Below are 18,011 nucleotides of genomic sequence, written 5' to 3' on the forward strand. Positions count from 1 at the left end.
GTGAGGCAGGACTTTCCTTGTCCCCCCACCATGTTAAAGGGCATCAACAACATCCTGTCATTCTCTGGGAGGATCCAAACATCCTTTGTTCCAGAGCAGCCCTGCAGCTGCATTCCCTACTCCTAGGTCAACAGATTCCATCTCTTTCTTTCCCTGTTTCGGAGCAGGAGGTGGTTACTAAGGTCGTGGGCATTTATTGGTTTCTTTCTTTCCTGAATGTTCATTTTGCCTTGGTGCTGAGGCCAAACTCATGGTGCTGTGTCTTTTCTTTTCCCACAGCGTCCACACATGCTGATGCCCGTCATCCCTCCTAGCGGTCTCTGCTAGCCTTGGACGGAGATGGTGTGCTTCTGGTTCAATCTACTCCCTCCCCCTTAATTTCTCATACAAACATCTTCCTGGTCAGAGCTCTCATAATTGAAGAGACCCTGAAGAATAATGTCCCTATGTCCCATTGCATTTCCTCTTAAATGGCTGCTGGCGCTTCCCCTATATTGAGCCAGTGAGTAGGAGTGAGATATTCCCATGGGGGGAGGATATGAATTTGAGCTGCAGGTGACCTAGAGGTGGCTGTGGAATTCCACTCAGGGGAAGCAGGCAAAGAAGCCTCTGTGAGGAGCCAGCCTGGAAATAAAACAACTGTTTCAAGGTTCTGAAATACTGGGGAGAAAAAGCCTGCACACCAAATCATATGTGGGAATTTTTTATTAAGAATAAAAAACCACACAACTTCGTAATAACATTTTAGAGCAAAAACAAACAAAGCAGATGCAATATTCTGCATAACAATTTCAGAGAAATAATATCAACAAGCACAGAAAATGTCTTCTAGGAGAAAACATGGTGTAATTTGCAGAACTCTGGATGGGATCTTTTTCTAAATCAGAAATTCAGACATTTATAAAACAATTTCAGATTAACTTGTTAATTTCTGTTTACAACCAAGTTACAAATTGCCAGGATGATTTCCCTACATTTGTTAGAAAATGGATTTCACTAAGACAAATTTGACATCCGGATTGGGAAGCACGCTTTCACATTCCTATAGATTTACCTAAAGAAAAACTGTAGCATCTGTGTAGTGGGGGGAGTGTATGTGTAGGCGCACAAAAGCAGGACACCCAGCACGTTGTGGACTTGACCGTTTCCATCCAGTTCAGTGGAGGAATTGCTGGTTCACCACAACAGTCCAGGTGGAGACATATCCTCATTCCCACAGACACCTCCTCAGGGTCCTCTGCTGTGGAGGACAAGTCCCCGAGTCCATGAGCTGTCTCATTCCCTATGACAGTCTTCAGAGGACGGGGATACCTGCAGGTCCTCTTAGGGAACTCTTGGCAAGACATGCACACAAGTTCCCTCACTTTTTATGACACAGTAAACTGTATTGGCCAAAAGAAACACAATTTCCAGACATGAAAGAAACCCTGACACTTTATATCTCTAATCTGTTTTTGGTACATGAAAATCTAAAAAAAAGCGTGATTTCTTCTGCACAGATCCTATTGTCCCTTACTCTCCAGTAAGGGTGCATGTCCAAGTTTGGATACAGAGTGAAAATAACATTATGATGTGATGTTACAACTGCACATCTACGGTCACACTCAGAGGCGTTTGCTGGTCATGCAATAATTTCCATTCTATAAAGAACTTGTCAAACTCCTCTGTAAGAAATGAAATGATAACACGAACACCTATAACCTGACCTCAAAAAGCTTTTGCTAGTTTCATGAACTTGGCACTGTTTTCCAGAGGTATCAACCCAGGTCCAAATTTGAATTTGAACTGGTCTGAAATCCAGAGTCCACTGCTTCTGGGTCAGGAGGTGCCACAGAGCAGATGGTAGCAAAATAGTCATAAAAAGTTATGTTCAGTGGGAGGCTGGGCATTTCCCTTTGGAATAAGAGTCCTTGTTAGTTTGCTTCTCTTCAGTCTTAATGTGGGAGAGAGTGAAGGGAACATAATAAAATCACTGTGGTTCAATCAGGTCTGGATGCAGTTATTGCCCCAAATGCAAGCACTTAATTTCCTTCCTACAATTTCCAAGCATTGACCAAGACACATCGCTAGCAACACCCAATACATACTTATGTGTTCAGACAAAATTTTTTCAATATAAATAGAAGAAAAGCATTGGGAAGTGGGGAGCATGAGGAGAGGGTCAAACATACTGACTTCAACCCCAGGTCCTCAGCATCATATCCACTCTCAACCCTGACTGCTCACTGCCTCTCACCTGCAAGTGGCCCCCACTCTCCCCAAGGCTGAAGGAGAGGCAGGTTCCTCGATACACCCCATATGAAATCCACACGATCCCAATATAAGATCATGACAAAGACCCAGGTTTAAATATCAGTGTCCTCTAGGTTCAGTTGAAGGCCATATCCCATGAACACACCAGATAGATGGTTCTTCCATACATACAGAACACACACTTCTCACAACACAAAATATTTCCAGTATGGGACTGTGTTCGGGTTTGGAGTGAGTGAGTGACGCTGTGTGTGTGGGTGTGTGCGCCCATGTGCACCAAAGTTAGGAGACACATCCCTGGACTGCTTCCCCAGACCTCTGTCCCTTCTTGCTCATCCTCTTGGTAGGTCTGGCTCTCCCTGGCACACGTGGGACCTTGGCCACGTCCCCGGCCACCTGAGGTGGGAGCATCCCAGCTGCAGTGGTGAGCAGGTCGACGGTCTGCTGAGGATGATTCTTCGGCATCTCAGGTCTGTATTTGGAGTGGTGAAGGATGACTGCGTTCGCAGGAAGAGCAATTTCTCTTCTCCTGACATTGAGTTCAGGCTTAGGGCGGTTGCATTCTTGGAGGCATCTCCACTGGTCTAATGTCATTTGTTGCCTTGAGGTCTCTTCCCCACGCTCCTCCAACTCAGGAAGGTTCACGGAGGGATCCGTTGCCGGCTCTCCTGAGGCCTCACCCACCACTGTGGGGTCTGCCTCGGGAGATGCGAGTCCTCCCTCCTTGACTGACTCCCTCCCAAGGTCTCTCTCCAGATCAGTCTTCTGCATATAAAAGAGGACATAGGCAGGTTGGCGCAGTACACAAGTCACATCACAGGCGCTGACCTTAGCATCATCCATTTTATACCACTGGCCATTTCCTGCCTTTACAAAACAGAAGTAATGTCCGCTGTGGCAACTCCTCCCAGCGTGCACCAGCACGGCATAGAGCACATAAACCAAGGGTCCTGCCCTCTGCTCAGACAGGTAGTGTTGCATGTCAAGGCGCTCAGGATATTGCACCTCCTTAGTCATTTTGTTGCCTGTCAAGTCTGAGAATCGTCTCAAGACCAGGATGAGGACCTTCGGGGAAGTGTGCAAAGTCAACACCTTGGACGCAGGCACCTTCTCCAGACACTTACTACAATGGTAGGCATTTTCACCTTCCAGCAGTTCGGGCTTCACCAACTGCTCCAAAGCTTGGTTGACGCTGTGAGCAGCCCCGATGTCCAGGCTGATGTCCAGGTAAGGTTCCAGAGTGCTCGAAATGCCTTGGCAGTGGAGACACTGGATTTGAGACCTCCAGTACCCCCCAAAGAGTTGCTGGATGAGGGTGCTGTCCTGAGGATGCTCAGGGTCTGAGGGCTTGTCCTCAGGCAAGCATGCTTGCTGCATTGCATCCAGAATGAACATGAGATACTCATGGGCATCTTCCTGCTTGTGTCTGTGGAAGGCGACGAGCAGGAGTGGCAGGGGCCAGAGCACACGTCCAGGATGGCAGAGAACCCGCGTCAGGTGAGCCTGCAGGGTACACAGCATGCAGGATGTCTGCCTCCTACAGGTGGTCCCGTGCTGCTGGGACAGCATGTAGCTGGCGAGGGGCTCTGTGTAGGTCAGACACTGTAGGGTCGCATTCACATAGCAAGTGTTGCCCATGTTCTGAAGCCCGGCTCCCATCTGGGAAAGGCTCTTCCAACTCAGAGGCGTCTTGGTGGGAGGCGGCCCTGCTGATGCGGGAGCCAACGGGTCAGTCGGGGAGGAGAGAGTCTTTGATGCAGGGGATGTCGTCTCGGGCACAGAGGGTCCTCCGTGGACTTCAGCACCGCCTCTCCTTGACCAGTATGACTGGGGTTTGGGAGAGGCGCTGAACTGAGGCTCCTCTGAGGGGTGGAGGTGGGCAGCCTCCATGTCTGCAGAAACAGTGTCCACAAGATACATTCAACCAGGAGCTTCGGGTCGCAAAGGGATGCTCCTCTCACTGAGCCGTTTTCAAATGGCAGATAGTGATTCTCACCTCCACCTTTATGGCTTTTGGGCCCTGGGATAAGGCACAAAGTCCTCTAATCCACTCTAATTGCTTGATTGGATTACGGGATTTGGGTGTGGACCCTCCCTGACAGAGACCATTCAGGTCAGCCCAGCTCCTATTCTTGCCTCCCACAACATGCAACTTTCAGATTATTCTCAACCACCTCAACTGTCCCTGCACCTTTCTCAACAGAATTTGTTCAGAGTTTCTATGTTCAGAGGAAACCTTTTTGAATGTCCTTTCCTTTGAGTAACCCCAAGGGAGCCAAGGAGTGTTAGACGTTAGTGCTCTAGGACAGGGAAGATCACTCTCCCAAAGGAGCTCAGGTATCACATAGGAACTCGTTCTCCTCACCAGCAGAATGTTTGTAGCTGAAACCAATTATTTGGGAATATGGCATCCATTGCTTGGCTTCTCCACTTCTATCTCTCTGGACTATGATTCCAATCTACAAAGATTGTGAATGTTTTGATGAATACCAGTTCCTGCCTTGGTGTGGCCCAGGTCCACACAACAGGAATTCTCTCACTGGTTTAATGTTTTTGGGAAACATTCCTTTGAAACTCCCTTTCCTACAAGAGTCTATATCCTAAATCCAGTGTTTATATGCCTCATTTTACCTGTCCAAGACCGCGGGACCTTGAACACAAGGCACCAAGCACCAGATGCCCGGTAACACACTGGGGTGCAACCTTCCTTCCCCTTGCCTTGGGCTCCAGGAGGCTGAAGGAGAATGTGGAGCCGGGGAGTCAGCGGGACCAGCGGCACCAGGCTGGGCTGTTGAACCAGGCTGAGAGGGAGAAGGCAGGGAGACGAAGGTGAGGAATGGGGCTTGTGACCCAAACGCCAGGGCTGATACGACAGACCCCGAGTCCGTGTGCATGCACAGTGTGCAGGGCGGCTGCGGGCAGAGCCAGGCAGGGCGAGGCAGCCAGAGGAGCTCCCAGGCTAAGGGGGGCCACATTTGGGTGATGGAGCTGTCCCTGCTGATTTGGTGTGGGGTTTGTGGCTGGAGCAGTGTCCCTGCACCAGTGAATGTATGGAGCTTGGCACATGCCAAGGCAGACCATTTCAGACTCTGTATGTAAGAAACTGCCTGGACGACCTGTTCAGCTCCCTGTAGTTAGGACGAGGGGCAGAGGTGGGCGTAGATTGGCTGAGGACGGAAAGGACCAGGTTGGCCCAAGCCCCAAGCAGGTGTCCGGCTATAAGCCAGGGAAGGGAGTTCCTTCTCCTTTCTATGCCTTGATTTCTGGTGCAGGCAAGAAGCCGAGCAGAGGAAGGCCCTGCTCCACAGGTTCCCCAGGAGACCCCGGGAGGGGCAGAAGCGCACCTGAAAGGAAGACACGGAATCTTGTGACTATGTGAGGGTGAGTGTGCGCTGCTTCCCGGGCTGTGCCCTTGGGGACTCCCTGGGCTCCATGGGCCTCCTGGTGGAAGCGGGGCTCCACTTCCTCTCTGACCAGTGGCAGTTGAGTAGGGTGGATTTGCACCCAGTTTTCCCTTGGTGCCCATGATGTTGCCTCCCACCTTCTATGTGTGTGAACACTGACTGTTTGACGTGTGAAGGTCATTGGCGGGCACTCCTGGAGCACATACCAACCTCAGAGAAGAACAGGCCGCTGTCCTTTGTGACACATCATCCCACACTGCCCATCCCCACTCAGGAGCTCCCACCATGACTCTCCAGCAGCAGGACTCCTATCGCCTCTTGAGCAGAGAGGATGGAAGCGCTGGTCCAATGGAGGAAGCATCGCTGTGAGGCAGGACTTTGCGTGTCCCCCCCATGTCTCAAGGGCATCAACAGCATCCTGTCAGGCCTTTGTTCTGGACGAGCCCTGCAGCCAGATTCCCTACTCCTAGGTCAACAGATCCCAACTCTTTCTTTCCCTGTTCCGGGGGAGGGGGTGGTTACTAGGGTCCTGGCCATTTGTTGGTTTCTTTCTTTCTTTCCTGAATGTTCATTTTGCCTTGGTGCCGGGGCCAAACTCATGGAGTCCTGTGTGTTCTCTTTTCCCACAGTGTCCACACATGCCGATGCCCGTCTACACCACCAGGAGGCCTTCTATCCCTGAGCCTGCCCTGCTGATGGAACCACGTACTCAGCCCCCTGACATAAGACTCCCGTCCCATTCCACCTCTCATCTCAGAAGCCCTAAATTTAGCCTCAGCCCACCTGGTGGACCTCCAGGTGCCCAGCAAGTGCCGATCACTGACACCCCTCTGCCGGCTCGCCAACCCTGTGTCAGGGCTGACAGCCTGGTTGTGCAGCAGAGAGCCAAGAGGCCCTGCAGAGTCTCCCTTGAGGGTCCCCAGGCTGGCTCCAAGGGCCATGGGCTGGGACACACCCAGGCACCACCCAAGTATCCTGAGGAGAACACCCGTCCCGCTGTCAGGAACGAATTGGCAGACAATTCCCAAATGCCCCTCCAGACTCCAGGCAAGAAATGTGCCCAGATGCCCCTAGACAGGTCCCAGAACTCCCGAAAAAAACCGGGATGGAGGCCCTCCCAGCACACCTGCAGGATCATTGAGGAAGCCCCTCTAGGGATATTGGGGAGTCTGTGTCCTCCAGGAAGCAGACGTGCCCATGGATGCACAGCCGGGCCCCCGCAGACCAGGAAGACACCTGCCCTCCATCCAAGCAAGGGCCCCCAGCCCACACCTGCCACACCTCACCTGGGAACGCTGCAGCCGTGCACCGAGCCCCCACGGCCGCCCTCTGTGCGGGCCCCCACTCAGCCCCTGAGAATGGTCTTCACCAGATTGAACAGAAGCTGCTGGAGCTCCGGGTTCCTCGCAGCTCCCTCATTCCTTCCTCCCAAGAAGCCACGCCCTGCTCAGGGCCCTCCTGCCCCCCACCTGTCAGACGGAGCCTGTGTCTGTGGCCCCTGGAGTGTCCTCCACGGTGACCTACAGGTGTCCTCATCCTCAGAAGACACTGAGAGCGAATTAGCCAGCTCCTGGCCTCGGACATTATCCTCCACCCCAAGCACCCTGAGGGGGTGACTGCGGACCTGAGGACGTGGCCCCTCCTGGACTGATATGGGGAATCAGCACTTGCTCAGCTCCTTTGCATGGGAATCCTGGGTCCACAGCCTGCTGCCTCTCATGCTCCTTGATAGGTTCAGGGGATACGTAGACATTGAGGGTCTCCTGCACACCCAGTGTTCTGTGTGAAGTACTAGCCAGGCAATGTGGATCCCTGAGCATCCAGTATGGGTGCCATGTGCTCCACATGGGGCCGCGGTCGCACATGGTCTGTAATGGGATGAGTTGACAGTTTCATTCTTTATATATCCTGAAACCCACTTCAAAGTTGGGTAATGATGCTTCCTTTCAGAGGCCTGAGCATGGAGATTTATCTCTCTCCAGATGATTTCCTAAGAAGGCAAAGTTTGACTAGTGGGCATGTAATGGTCCAAATAGCACAGGACCCAGGACTGGGTAGTTCCCTCTGCCTGTCTGTCTTTCTCTCTCTGTCCCTCGTTCTCAGGCATATCTCTGAAGTGGGCCAATGGAAACAATACAACACCATGTGATACCAAACCAAATGAAACTCAGCAAAACCAAACCAACCCAAACGAAACCAAACCAAAGCACATCCATAGTTGTGTCGTGAGGATTTGTTTTTTAGGAAAAACAACTGACTGCTCTTTCCTCACTCCAGAGCTCCTGTTCAAGGGTGTTCCCTCTCTCTGTGCATATGGAGGGTAGAGGAGCTCCTCGATGTGCACACTAGGCTTTTAAAAGTCAGAGGGCAGTAGAGAAGCCACGGTGTGGGATCCTTCTCCCACCCTCAAGCCCTAAGTAACTCCCATTCATGCAATCATTATGTGACCCGGGTCAGATTCTGGTCCCTGGAGCCTCAGGCCCCTGTCTCATTCCATGAAAGCTGCCCTATTGCTGCCTCATAGCTTCAGAGGAAAATGCAGCTTCCTGGGCACTCAAGGGATGCATGCCACAACAGAAATATTCCCTACTTTCTGGAAGCCTATGAGGATCCCAGTGGTCCAAGGGTAGGAAGGCCTATCCTCACAGGGGATGTTGGGATTGGAGCTAGTGAAGTAGCCTAAGGATCCTTGGACCTGCAGGTGTATAGGGCACAGGGGTGAGGATGCAGGCAGGCTTGAGCAAAGGGCCTTCAGGCTGGGCTCTCCAGCAGAACTGGCACTTCATGTGCTTGAAGGGGATTTGGTCCATGTGCCCAGGGAGACCAGGGAGAAAGGCTAGCGGAAGAAGGTCTGAGCAGGCCTGTGATCTCCCCTCTAGTCACCTCACGTGTCTTTTCTTCCCTGCCTTCAAAACACCAAACCAAAGCAAACCAGACCAAATCTATCTTCCCAATGGAAAATCCACTCTCATCCAGATATGGAGGAAGACAGAGTTATCTGGACAAGCTGGCATAGGTTATGGATATACCATGACCCTGAGACACTAAATCTCAAATTGTCAAGAGGCAAAACTTATATATAGAGAACAATAAAATTCATTCCAGTGACAAGAACCAAACATAAAGAATGTATCTATAAAATATGAGTGTAAAAAATTGAAGTTACCAAATGTCTTAAAATCAAAGAGTTGAGAAAACACGAAACCAGTGGAAAAGGGGAAAAAGACAAAAAAGCATCACGGAATTTTAAACTGCAGATATAGGAATCATTAGATGAACAGTCAAATTCTCTATACTGTGTTGTCCCACACCTGGAATATGCAGCCCTTTGATGTCCATACACATGGTGTTCATGGCATCTTGTGAGCTGATCTCCTGGGGTAGGGGCCTGCTGCACTGATGCTCAGGGTCTGTTCCTGGTCCGGCTTACACGTCCCCTTGCCTCGGGGCTGGGCTCACTGTGAGCTCTTTCTGGTTTTCCTGCGTGGCTTTGTTCCCTGAAAGCCCCCTGTGCCTCTTTAGGAGACCAACACCAAATGGCTGGAATCTGATCTCCAGCCTCAGAGCAGAAAGATCAGGGTCCCGCTCTTCAGTAAGCACTCAGGGCCAAGCAGGAGTCACTGGGGTGTGCCAGATGCTGCAGACGCCTGTGGTGGGCGCCCAGACCAGTCTGCCAGAAGAGAGAGGGTTGCCCTGTTACTGTTCCTTCCAGGGTCTCTGCACTGAGACCTGTCCTCCGGTGGTGCACCTACACTCTCTGCCTATCCCAGGGGAAGGGGCAGGGTCCCCACTTCCCTGTCCTTTGCAGGATTCCCATGTGGAGAGTGGTCAGCTGATTAGGCAAAGTGGTTCCAGTTTTAGGGCCAACTGAGCTGTGAGGCACCTTGCACTCTTGTTGGCCATGACCAGTGTCCACACCCCAAGGCTTGGGAACTCCACCCCCGTGGGCACCCCCATTCTTTCTGGGACTCTGAGAATTCTGAGACACTGTGTCCAGAGTAGTGTCTGCCCATTTCACCACCTGAGCTCATTTCAGGCAAGGTTGTGTCTCACCGGATCAGATTGCTAAGGCAGATTGAAATGTGGGCTCTGTGGCCCTTCCCTTTCCCGATTCTGGGGTGCGTAAACTGCCCGCCCTGCCATTCACCTTCTGATATATCACTTTGGATTCACGTCTCGCATCTCCCACCTTGCAGAGGGTGGTCGCTTTTCTACTGAAGAGTTCCAGCAATTCTTTTATTAAACGTCAGGTGGGATTCCTACCTTTTCACAACGATCGGATAGCATCTACCTACCATCAAGGATCCAGCTGAGCGGAGGTCCCCAGTTTTCGACAATCTTGCCCCTTCACTATCTTATTTCTTTGCAATTGTAATTTTGCCAGTGTTTTACACAGTTGAGCTCACTGAATTTTTAAATATATTTATTCTTGCGATAACAATAATCAATTATCTCAGGTTCCTCGGGGAGTTGGTACATACACAAAGCCTAATATATTCAGTAAGTAATTATGAAAATACAAGTATTGTGATGAATCAATTTTGAGTTTATGATGTGCATAGGAACAGGGTTAGAGGATGACATACCTTATTTCAAATCCAACAGTAGATACAGATGCATTTATGGGAAGCCGGAACGCCCACCGTCCTCCTAATTTCTGTTAAATGCACCGAATCCTATTTGGGAATTTTCAAATCGGATATAGAATACGCTTCTTGCTCAACTGTTGTTTAACTGATGTAGCAGGATCTGATGACTCTACCTTTGCTTATTTAATAGAGGATGCTCAGGCATAGCTGGTGGTTTTCCTATCCTGAGGAATCCACACACATGTAGAGAAAGTATCCTCTTCTTTTTTATAACGTAAAATAAATATGTGTCACTTGCTTCAAAAAGTTAAAATACATTGACACCAGACCTAATGAGGTATGAATACATGTGGAAAACCATTTGACTTTCTAAGACAGCATTTATAATCATTCCTTTATGTATGAATGTGTGTATTCTTTGAGTATCTGTGTGTGTTGGGGGTTTGTTTCAGGAAAGAGGGTCTACCTGGAGGAAGAGCAGACCTTGCCCATCCCACACCCCTGTCCTCCAAAGCCCCAACTACCTTGAAAATTCTAGTGATGAGTGACCTGTCACTCTTCCTGAAATTTTCTCTCTCCGACAACAATCATGTCTAAGTCGAGTTGTGACTCTGAGGCTGGGCTGTGGATCTCCTCCTAAATAGTTTCCTCTGTGCCCTGAAATCCTGTGTCTGTCATTCTGGCCGGAGCCGCTTTGGAAAACCAACCATCCTCTACAGCCCTGGATCCAGGAATTCTAGATGAATGAAGACTGACAAGTATTTTTGGAATTAAAGGGTTTAAATTCACAAAGTGGAGTTAGATTTTGAATGACTACATCCAATGAAGTGTCTTTTATTGTTGATTTGATCTGAACTGACAGGAATCTTAAGTGAAATGGCAATAGGGCAGGACACATGAATGATGAAGGAAAAAGCCACAGAAAAATCCACATACGCAAGTCAATGTGTATAAATTTCTGTATCCAAACCTCTGCTGGATTAACATCTGCATTCAGACACACACACACACACACACGCTCACACACCCACACTATGAAAACCCACAGAATCATCCATTCAGCTCCCTGCACGCTGTGGCCAGCACCTCCTGGATGACCTTCTCCCACCTGTGCTATCCACACCTGAGCAAGTCCACCCACCTATTCCCATTGCATAGGGGAGGTCACAGGAAGGAGCCTTGCACCGTGAGCTCAGACCAGCAGAGGGCGACGCTGGCCAGCCCAAGTTGTTCCTAGGCTTCCAGAGGACCCCACTTTGTGCAGCTGCTCAGGCTGGCAGGTGTGCAGCTCCACACTTTGTGCTGCAGCGTGTGCATTTGCTAGAGCTGCAGAGGCATGATGAGTATTGACAGAAGGTCTGGGGACGTGGTTCCCACCTTGCAACTCTAATGTTGCCACAGCTGGACACTGCCTGCTGAGGAAAGGAGAAAAATCTTTCCTGTGTTGTGCTTCCAATGCTCCGCAGTCCTTGCTCATCCCCTGTGCAGCCCCTGCACCTGGGGAAACCATGGCTTTCATTGGAAGCCTGGAGGCCCTCCTGGGAGGTCAATATTGGTTTGGAAAAGAGTAGATCAGGTTGTGACCCTGTAAGTGCCAGGAAGTTTCTGATAATATTGCCCTGCGAGTAATGGGTCCTCCTGCTTCACCCCTGGCCAGGACTTTCCAAGCAGGGAAGGAAGGCTGAGGAATAGCTCTCAAGAGCAATGTTACTCCCTATCTATTTCTCCATCGACTGTGTGTCCATCTATCGCTGACGAGCCTCCCTGTCATCCATCTCTCCTCCATCATCTCTCCATCATACACCTAGAAATTTCTCATTCCTCACAATGCACATATTCACTTTCACATAATAGGAGATGAGATGACTTTCCTGCCGCTCTGCACCTGATTTCACAGAAACTACTAAGGCAGGACTGTCTTGGCCCAGTACATGGTAGTTTTTAAACGTAACTGTCTTGTGTTTTCAAATGACTTAGCCTGTGAATAAATCCATTGAAAATGACATTGGCACAGGCATGTTGACTCCTCTCTTTCCTAGAAAGTCCTGCCTGCAAGGCTGCTGCTTCCTGGTGAATAGCTCCATGTCCAAGAGAAGAGAAAAAGGAAACACAGGAGCCCCCGTTTGGACAAACACCACAATGTCCTCCATTAACCTGGTCATGAACATGTCTGCACGTGGCCTGGCCCAGAGCCTGATCCTTTGTCCTCCTGAGCGCTTGCCCCATGGCCCATAGCCTTCCCCATCGCTGTGACAGTCAGCACACACTAGCTGCCCTGGAGCTTCAGTTCTGTGAAAGCAAGCGTTCCAGAAGACAGGACAACCACCCCCTTCTGGACTATTCTAAATAGCACATGAGATAGTGAACATGCATGTCAGCATAGATATCATTAAATTTGGAATAATTTGTGTGGAGTCAGTCTTCTTGGATGTGTAACTCATGAATCGAAGGTTGAGGAATAGATCGGTTTTCTGAAATAGCTGCAGTTTTGAACACCTGACCCAGGGTCACAGGGCACAGAGGGTCCCATTCGGGAGCAAATCCACAACCCGAGACTCAGAATCACAACAGGAGACCAGACGACACCTTCTGCAGGGTTTGCCTTGGATTCAGGAGCCTAGGATCCTGGGAAGCTGTTGCCCATCCCTGCCCAAGGGGACTGTCACCTTCTGGGCCTCCAGAATGAGGGTACCGGTGCCCACGTGTGTGTACAGAGGACCTCGTGGACCTGGACGCATGTACACACCAAGGAAGAACGTGTGGGTGGAGGTATGTCCTGCAGGTGACACCCGCCTCCAAGGTCATAGATATGAGGCCACAGTGGCCTGGGGACATCTGGGGGAAGCACCCGCTAGGATACTCTCTGTCCCACAGTCAAGACGCCGACCATCCCCATGGGCACAACGGCTTATTGGTGTCAAACCGGGGAAGACTGGACAGTCATGTCTGAACCCAGGCGTGTGTCCAGGCTGGGGTCCTGGGTGCACACAGTCCTTCCCTGGGGCCTGTGGACAGGGCTGCGGTCGTGTCCCTGTGTGCACAGGCCATCGTCTGCAGGGAGGGGGGAAGCATTGGCAGCACGAGCACTGCCCCTGCAGCTTCCTCCAGGAGTGGGTCAGGGAGGGGGTCCCAGGGAGTGAGGTCACTGCCGTGTCACAGAGCCCAATAGAACTGGAACCCCCGTAACCAGGCACCCGCATCCAGTGCAGCCCCAGCTCAGGCTCACTTGGCTGGAGACATCTGCTACTGGAGGATGTTCTCTTGCTGCCGGCCCACCTCTCGGGGCTCTGGCTCCCAGGAACCCCGGGGGAGCCGCTTGTTCCAATGCTGTAGGCATTGGCTCCTGAATAGATACCAAGGCGTCAGGGCGGTGATCCGGAGGCGCCGTCAGGTAACACAGCGCAGGCCAGGCCAGGCCCCCTGTGCCACCATCCTGGGAGCCTCATCCCCTCCTCCTCAGTTTCAGGGTACCAGGAATGTGTGGGCAGGTCCCATGCAGGCTGGGGGACGCTGCAGGGCGGCACATTCCCCGGGGATCCCTTCAGGGTCACCCTGATGTCACAGTGGGCAGGGGGGAAACAGGGTTCCTGAGGTCCTCTACCCCCCCCGGAGTCACCCCGAGGCCCTGCAGCCACATCCCTTTCCTCTCTCCAGGGGCGGTGGGTGCTGCCTGCGCTGTGGTGTGTCTGGGTGGAGGCTGCTGGGGGTGCGGCCCAGCCGAGGGGGCCAGACCAGGCGCTGAGGCCTCCTGCCTGGCTGCCGGGCACTGTCTCCACAGAGCTCCACCCGGGACGTGGGGCGCAAGCGGGAGGAAGGGGTCTTCTGCCCCACCGCTTCCAGGAGCAGGGAGGTGCCCTGCGCAGCTAACAGAGGCCAGCGCGGGCTCAGGGTGAGTGCAGGGGCTGGGACCCCCGACACCCAGGCCCTGATGTGGCAGGAAGGGCACCGGGTCCCAGAAGCCAGCCTGCTACCCCCTGGGCCCCCCGACACTCCTGCTCCCACATGAGTCTGGATCCCCTCCTACCCATACCTGCCCCCATGGCCCTGCCCCTGCCTGGGCCAGATGCAGAGTCTCTGCGCACAGATGTGTGGGAACATCAGAATAGAGCCCTCAGGGGAGGCCTGGTCGCCCGGCGGTTAGCGCCTGCCTTCCGCCAGGCCTGATCTCCGAGGCCCAGGATCGATCCCCGCCTGGGCTCCCTGCACGTGCTGCTTCTCCCTCCGTCTGTGTGGCTGCCTCTCTCGGTCTCTCTCTCTGTGTCTCTTGAGGTCCTCGTATTGATCCAAATATTTTGAACATTTATCCTCTGTGATTGTTTCTTTATTGCATAGTTGGTCCTGTTTGTGTAAGAGACAGGCAGGGAGCTTGAGCGGGAGAGGGAGCCCCAGCTCCTCAAGCCCACAGGGCCCCAGCGCAGGGCCTGCCGGGGCGGGATCCCAGGCCTCCTGGCGGCTCCCTGCAGGCTGCACGTCCCCTCTGTCCCACCTCAGGGTGCTGGGGCCGCGGCCGGGAAGGGGCATCAGATTGTCCCGAAGAAGCTCAGCCGGACGGAGCTGCTGGGGCACGAAGGCCGACATCTGTTGCTCGCCTTGAAGCGCAGGGACGTCATCTCCATTTGCAGCTTCTTAGACGACTATCGTGGATTCGCCACCACGGAGGAGGTGCTGGACCTGCTGTTCACCGAGTGAGCACCTGCCCCTCCGCAGCCCAGGGCTGTGCCACCTGCTGCTGGGGAGGCTGGGGATGGTGTGAGCTTCCCGGCCTCAGGCTGCTCCCCCGCCTGGAGCAGGGTCCCCCAGGGCCTAGCGGGGTCCTGGAGGGCAGCCCCGGGGCCTGGCCTGTGGCGGGTCAGCCAGAGGGGCTGTGCCTGTGCTCAGCAGCCGTCCTCCTCCCCCGTCACTAGGCCTGGGCCTCCTCCCCCCCATCACCAGGGTCCTGAGCGGCCTGTTTCCCATTTGAAAGGGAGGTTTGAGAGTCTATCGGGGGTCTGTGTCCTCGGGCAACCAGACCGGGGGACCCCGGGGCACCCCGGGCCCACTCGGTTATGGGCCATGGGCCTCGCCGAGCCCTTTCATGCTCAAGCCTTCAGGAGGCCCCAGCAGGTGCGGGCACTTCTCCGGGAGCTGCCCGTGGCCCCACGCACAGCGCTGACGGCCCCCGGGGCTCCGGCCTAGTCAGGGGTCAGAGGGTGACAGCTCCCATTATGAGAGGTCACGTCCACAGGACGATTCATGGGATGCCCCCGCCCTCCTCTAGATATGGGTACATCGTAGCTGCATGTGGTGACGACGACACGGTCCAGCGTTGGAAACTGTGAGTGACTCCGGCTCCTGCAGGAGGGCCTTCCCTCTCCAGGAGGGCAGCGAAGGGGCTGTGGGGCGGGGGGGCGGCTGCACCCTCACCTCACACATCTGCAATTCCTGTGACAGAGTAAAGGTCTAAGGCCCCTTCTGGAAAAGAGGGCAGGAGAGCCAGGATGGGGTGCGGTCTTGGTGGGAGACACTGGGACCCCTAAGGAGAACTTCTCCATGCCCCCCAACCCTCTCTCTGCCCCACACCTGGGGCCCAGAGCAGAGGGGGTGGGGAGCATCGCACTCCCCAATCTGGTGGCACCTGGACCAGGGGGCACAGCAGGTGCTCAGGAGGGCTGGTGAGGCCTCCAGACCAGGCGGCCCCCACCCTGTGGGAGATGAGAGATTAGAGTCAGTGGAAGGACACCCCCGGGGGCCCCTCTGGAGGGAGGCAGGCCAGAGCCACAGGAGGGAAGGTGGTGGTCCCGGGCGGCTCCTGGCAAGGCCTGGCAGGACACAGAGCCCGAGCCCTCCTGCCTTGGAGCTTCCCAGAGCGACAGTGTGTGCAGTGAGGGCAATGACAGGCCAGACGCCCCCAGTCCCCGGAGGCCTGCCGGTGGACTCAAGGGGCAGGTGGGCAGGGACCAGGCTGAGGAGGGAGTCCCGCTTCCCCAGGAGAGACGCTGATGGTCACCCCGCTGGGCGTGGGCTCCCCAGAACAGAGGCTGCATATCAGCCCCTCCTCAGGGAGTAGGCCTGTGGCAGGCAGGACCGCCAGGTGGCAGGGGCACAAGGAGCAGGACTGGCCTCTGACACCCCGCACGGGAGGCCGGGTCCCCGGGTCCTGCACGGCTTCCCCGGGACACCTGCATGTGACAGAGCCCTGTCTTCTGACACCTGTGCCCGCCTGTCCCTCCACAGGGCCATCTCCTGCATGCTGGAAATATGGCTGGATTATTATGGGGACGACTTTTGTCAGCTCCCCGAATTTCCCTCCCTTATGAAAATTCTGCAATTCGTAAGACAGCACATGCCAGGTTCAGACGTGGAACTCCGTGCCCGGCGTAACCTCCAGCAATTCAGACGCCTCCATACAGTGGAGCCAGAGGCTGGGGGTGAGGAGGCCTGGGGGTGACTGAGCTGGGGACAGGGTGGGCCCCGCCGATCCAGCCTCCATGCAGCTGGGCTGGGAGCAGGGGGTGGGCTCACACTTCACCCCACGGGCTGCAGCCTGGGGACACCTCCCAGGGCTCATGCCCTCACGCACGTGGAGCAGTGGGAAGAGTGGTCTTGACTTGGGAGGCACGTGGAACGTCCGTCCTAATGGGGATACTTTGCCTTCCTGGAGCTACAGCTTCAGCCCAAGGAAAACACCCTGAAGCAGCTCAGGAGCAAGTCCCAGCTCTGACCATGGGGACTGCTGCCCCGTCGGGGCCTGCGGGGATCCAGGCCGTCCCGGCTGCTGGGGCTGAGGGCTCGGCCGGCGCTGAAGCGCCCGCTGGGGAGGTGAAGCCCCTGCAGATAGTGGTCACTGCTCTAGTTCACTGCTCAGCCCTGGAGGAGCCCCCTGCACCCGCGGCCACCCCAGAGGAGGAGCAGGCCCCGGCACCTGCAATCGGGGTCCCCAGAGTGCCAGAGCCGCCACCTGCATCTGGAACAACTGGCTTCGACCCCTGAGCTCGCCCCAGCTCCCAACGCAGGGCTCGTGGTAGCTGCAGCCCAACGGAGGCTTGCCCTCCCCTGGCATTTCACTGTTTCTATATTTTCCATTTTTCTTTAACCTTTAACCTGTATAATGGCTTATGAGTTTTATTGTAATAAAGGATAAGTTAACTTCACACAAAATTGACTCTGATGGTTTTAAATGCTACATTGTACTTAGGTCCTTCACAGTGTGGCAGGCTCGGAGCCCAGGGCACCGGGGGACACAGCCCAGGATCCGGTGCTCCCCTGGGAAAGGCAGAGGACGGGAGGACACAGGACATCAGGTCACTCCTGCCGCCGGGCCGCGGCAAAATTTTGAGGGTACTCAGGCCCCTGCTAATTTGTTTTCCAGTATTTTTGGATTGCAAGAGCAGTTGCAGGGCACCCAAATGACATTAGAAATTTTATGCGGGCTCTAGTGAGGCAAGGAGGGTTGTGTGACTCTCCCAGGTCTACAGGGAATGGTGCTGATCTCTGGACGGAACGTGTACATTTTTCTAGGATCTGCCAACCTGGGGACATTATCCACTTGGCTTCCCTGCCCTCATGGAGGGTATATGCCTCAGGAGAGGAATGTGGAACATGCTGAGAGGGTTTCCGCATGAAAGGAAACCAAGCAGTGGAGTGGGAGAACTGTAGCCTTGTTGTGTAAAAGTCTTCTGGGGAACAATCAGAAATGGTCTCCAAATATCAGACCCTCCTCTTGAATAGAAAATGTAGTCAGTGTTTTATAACAACCACCCATGAACAATCCATAATAAGAGACATA

At 53.7% G+C, this 18,011-nt stretch overlaps 2 protein-coding genes across 2 annotated transcripts; one reads left to right on the plus strand and one right to left on the minus strand.

Annotated features, from left to right (window-relative positions):
- Positions 1-374: 374 nt before the first annotated feature.
- On the minus strand, positions 375-4,143 carry LOC144285144 (ubiquitin carboxyl-terminal hydrolase 17-like protein 6). The gene is made up of 2 exons (XM_077850392.1): positions 2,570-4,143; positions 375-489 (listed from the first exon to the last, which is right to left on the minus strand). The coding sequence occupies exons 1-2, from the start codon at positions 4,141-4,143 to the stop codon at positions 375-377; spliced, it is 1,689 nt and encodes a 562-aa protein (XP_077706518.1).
- A 1,799-nt stretch (positions 4,144-5,942) lies between these two features.
- LOC144285145 (uncharacterized) lies at positions 5,943-17,383 on the plus strand. The gene is made up of 7 exons (XM_077850393.1): positions 5,943-6,000; positions 6,415-6,508; positions 9,180-9,309; positions 14,738-14,931; positions 15,504-15,560; positions 16,460-16,653; positions 16,893-17,383. The coding sequence occupies exons 1-7, from the start codon at positions 5,943-5,945 to the stop codon at positions 17,213-17,215; spliced, it is 1,050 nt and encodes a 349-aa protein (XP_077706519.1). The 3' UTR covers positions 17,216-17,383.
- The last annotated feature ends 628 nt before the right edge of the window (positions 17,384-18,011 follow it).

The sequence above is a fragment of the Canis aureus genome, chromosome 15, assembly GCF_053574225.1.
Source record: "Canis aureus isolate CA01 chromosome 15, VMU_Caureus_v.1.0, whole genome shotgun sequence".
Classification (NCBI taxonomy): domain Eukaryota; kingdom Metazoa; phylum Chordata; class Mammalia; order Carnivora; family Canidae; genus Canis; species Canis aureus.

Coding starts and splice junctions, on each gene's coding strand:
- LOC144285144 (XM_077850392.1), bottom strand. CDS start 4,143: ATGGAGGCTGCCCACCTCCACCCCTCAGAGGAGCCTCAGTTCAGCGCC. Junction 490..2,569: donor ATGAGCAAGAAGGGACAGAG/GTCTGGGGAAGC, acceptor GGCTCAATATAG/GGGAAGCGCCAGCAGCCATT.
- LOC144285145 (XM_077850393.1), top strand. CDS start 5,943: ATGACTCTCCAGCAGCAGGACTCCTATCGCCTCTTGAGCAGAGAGGAT. Junction 15,561..16,459: donor ACGGTCCAGCGTTGGAAACT/GTGAGTGACTCC, acceptor GTCCCTCCACAG/GGCCATCTCCTGCATGCTGG. Junction 16,654..16,892: donor AGTGGAGCCAGAGGCTGGGG/GTGAGGAGGCCT, acceptor CTGGAGCTACAG/CTTCAGCCCAAGGAAAACAC.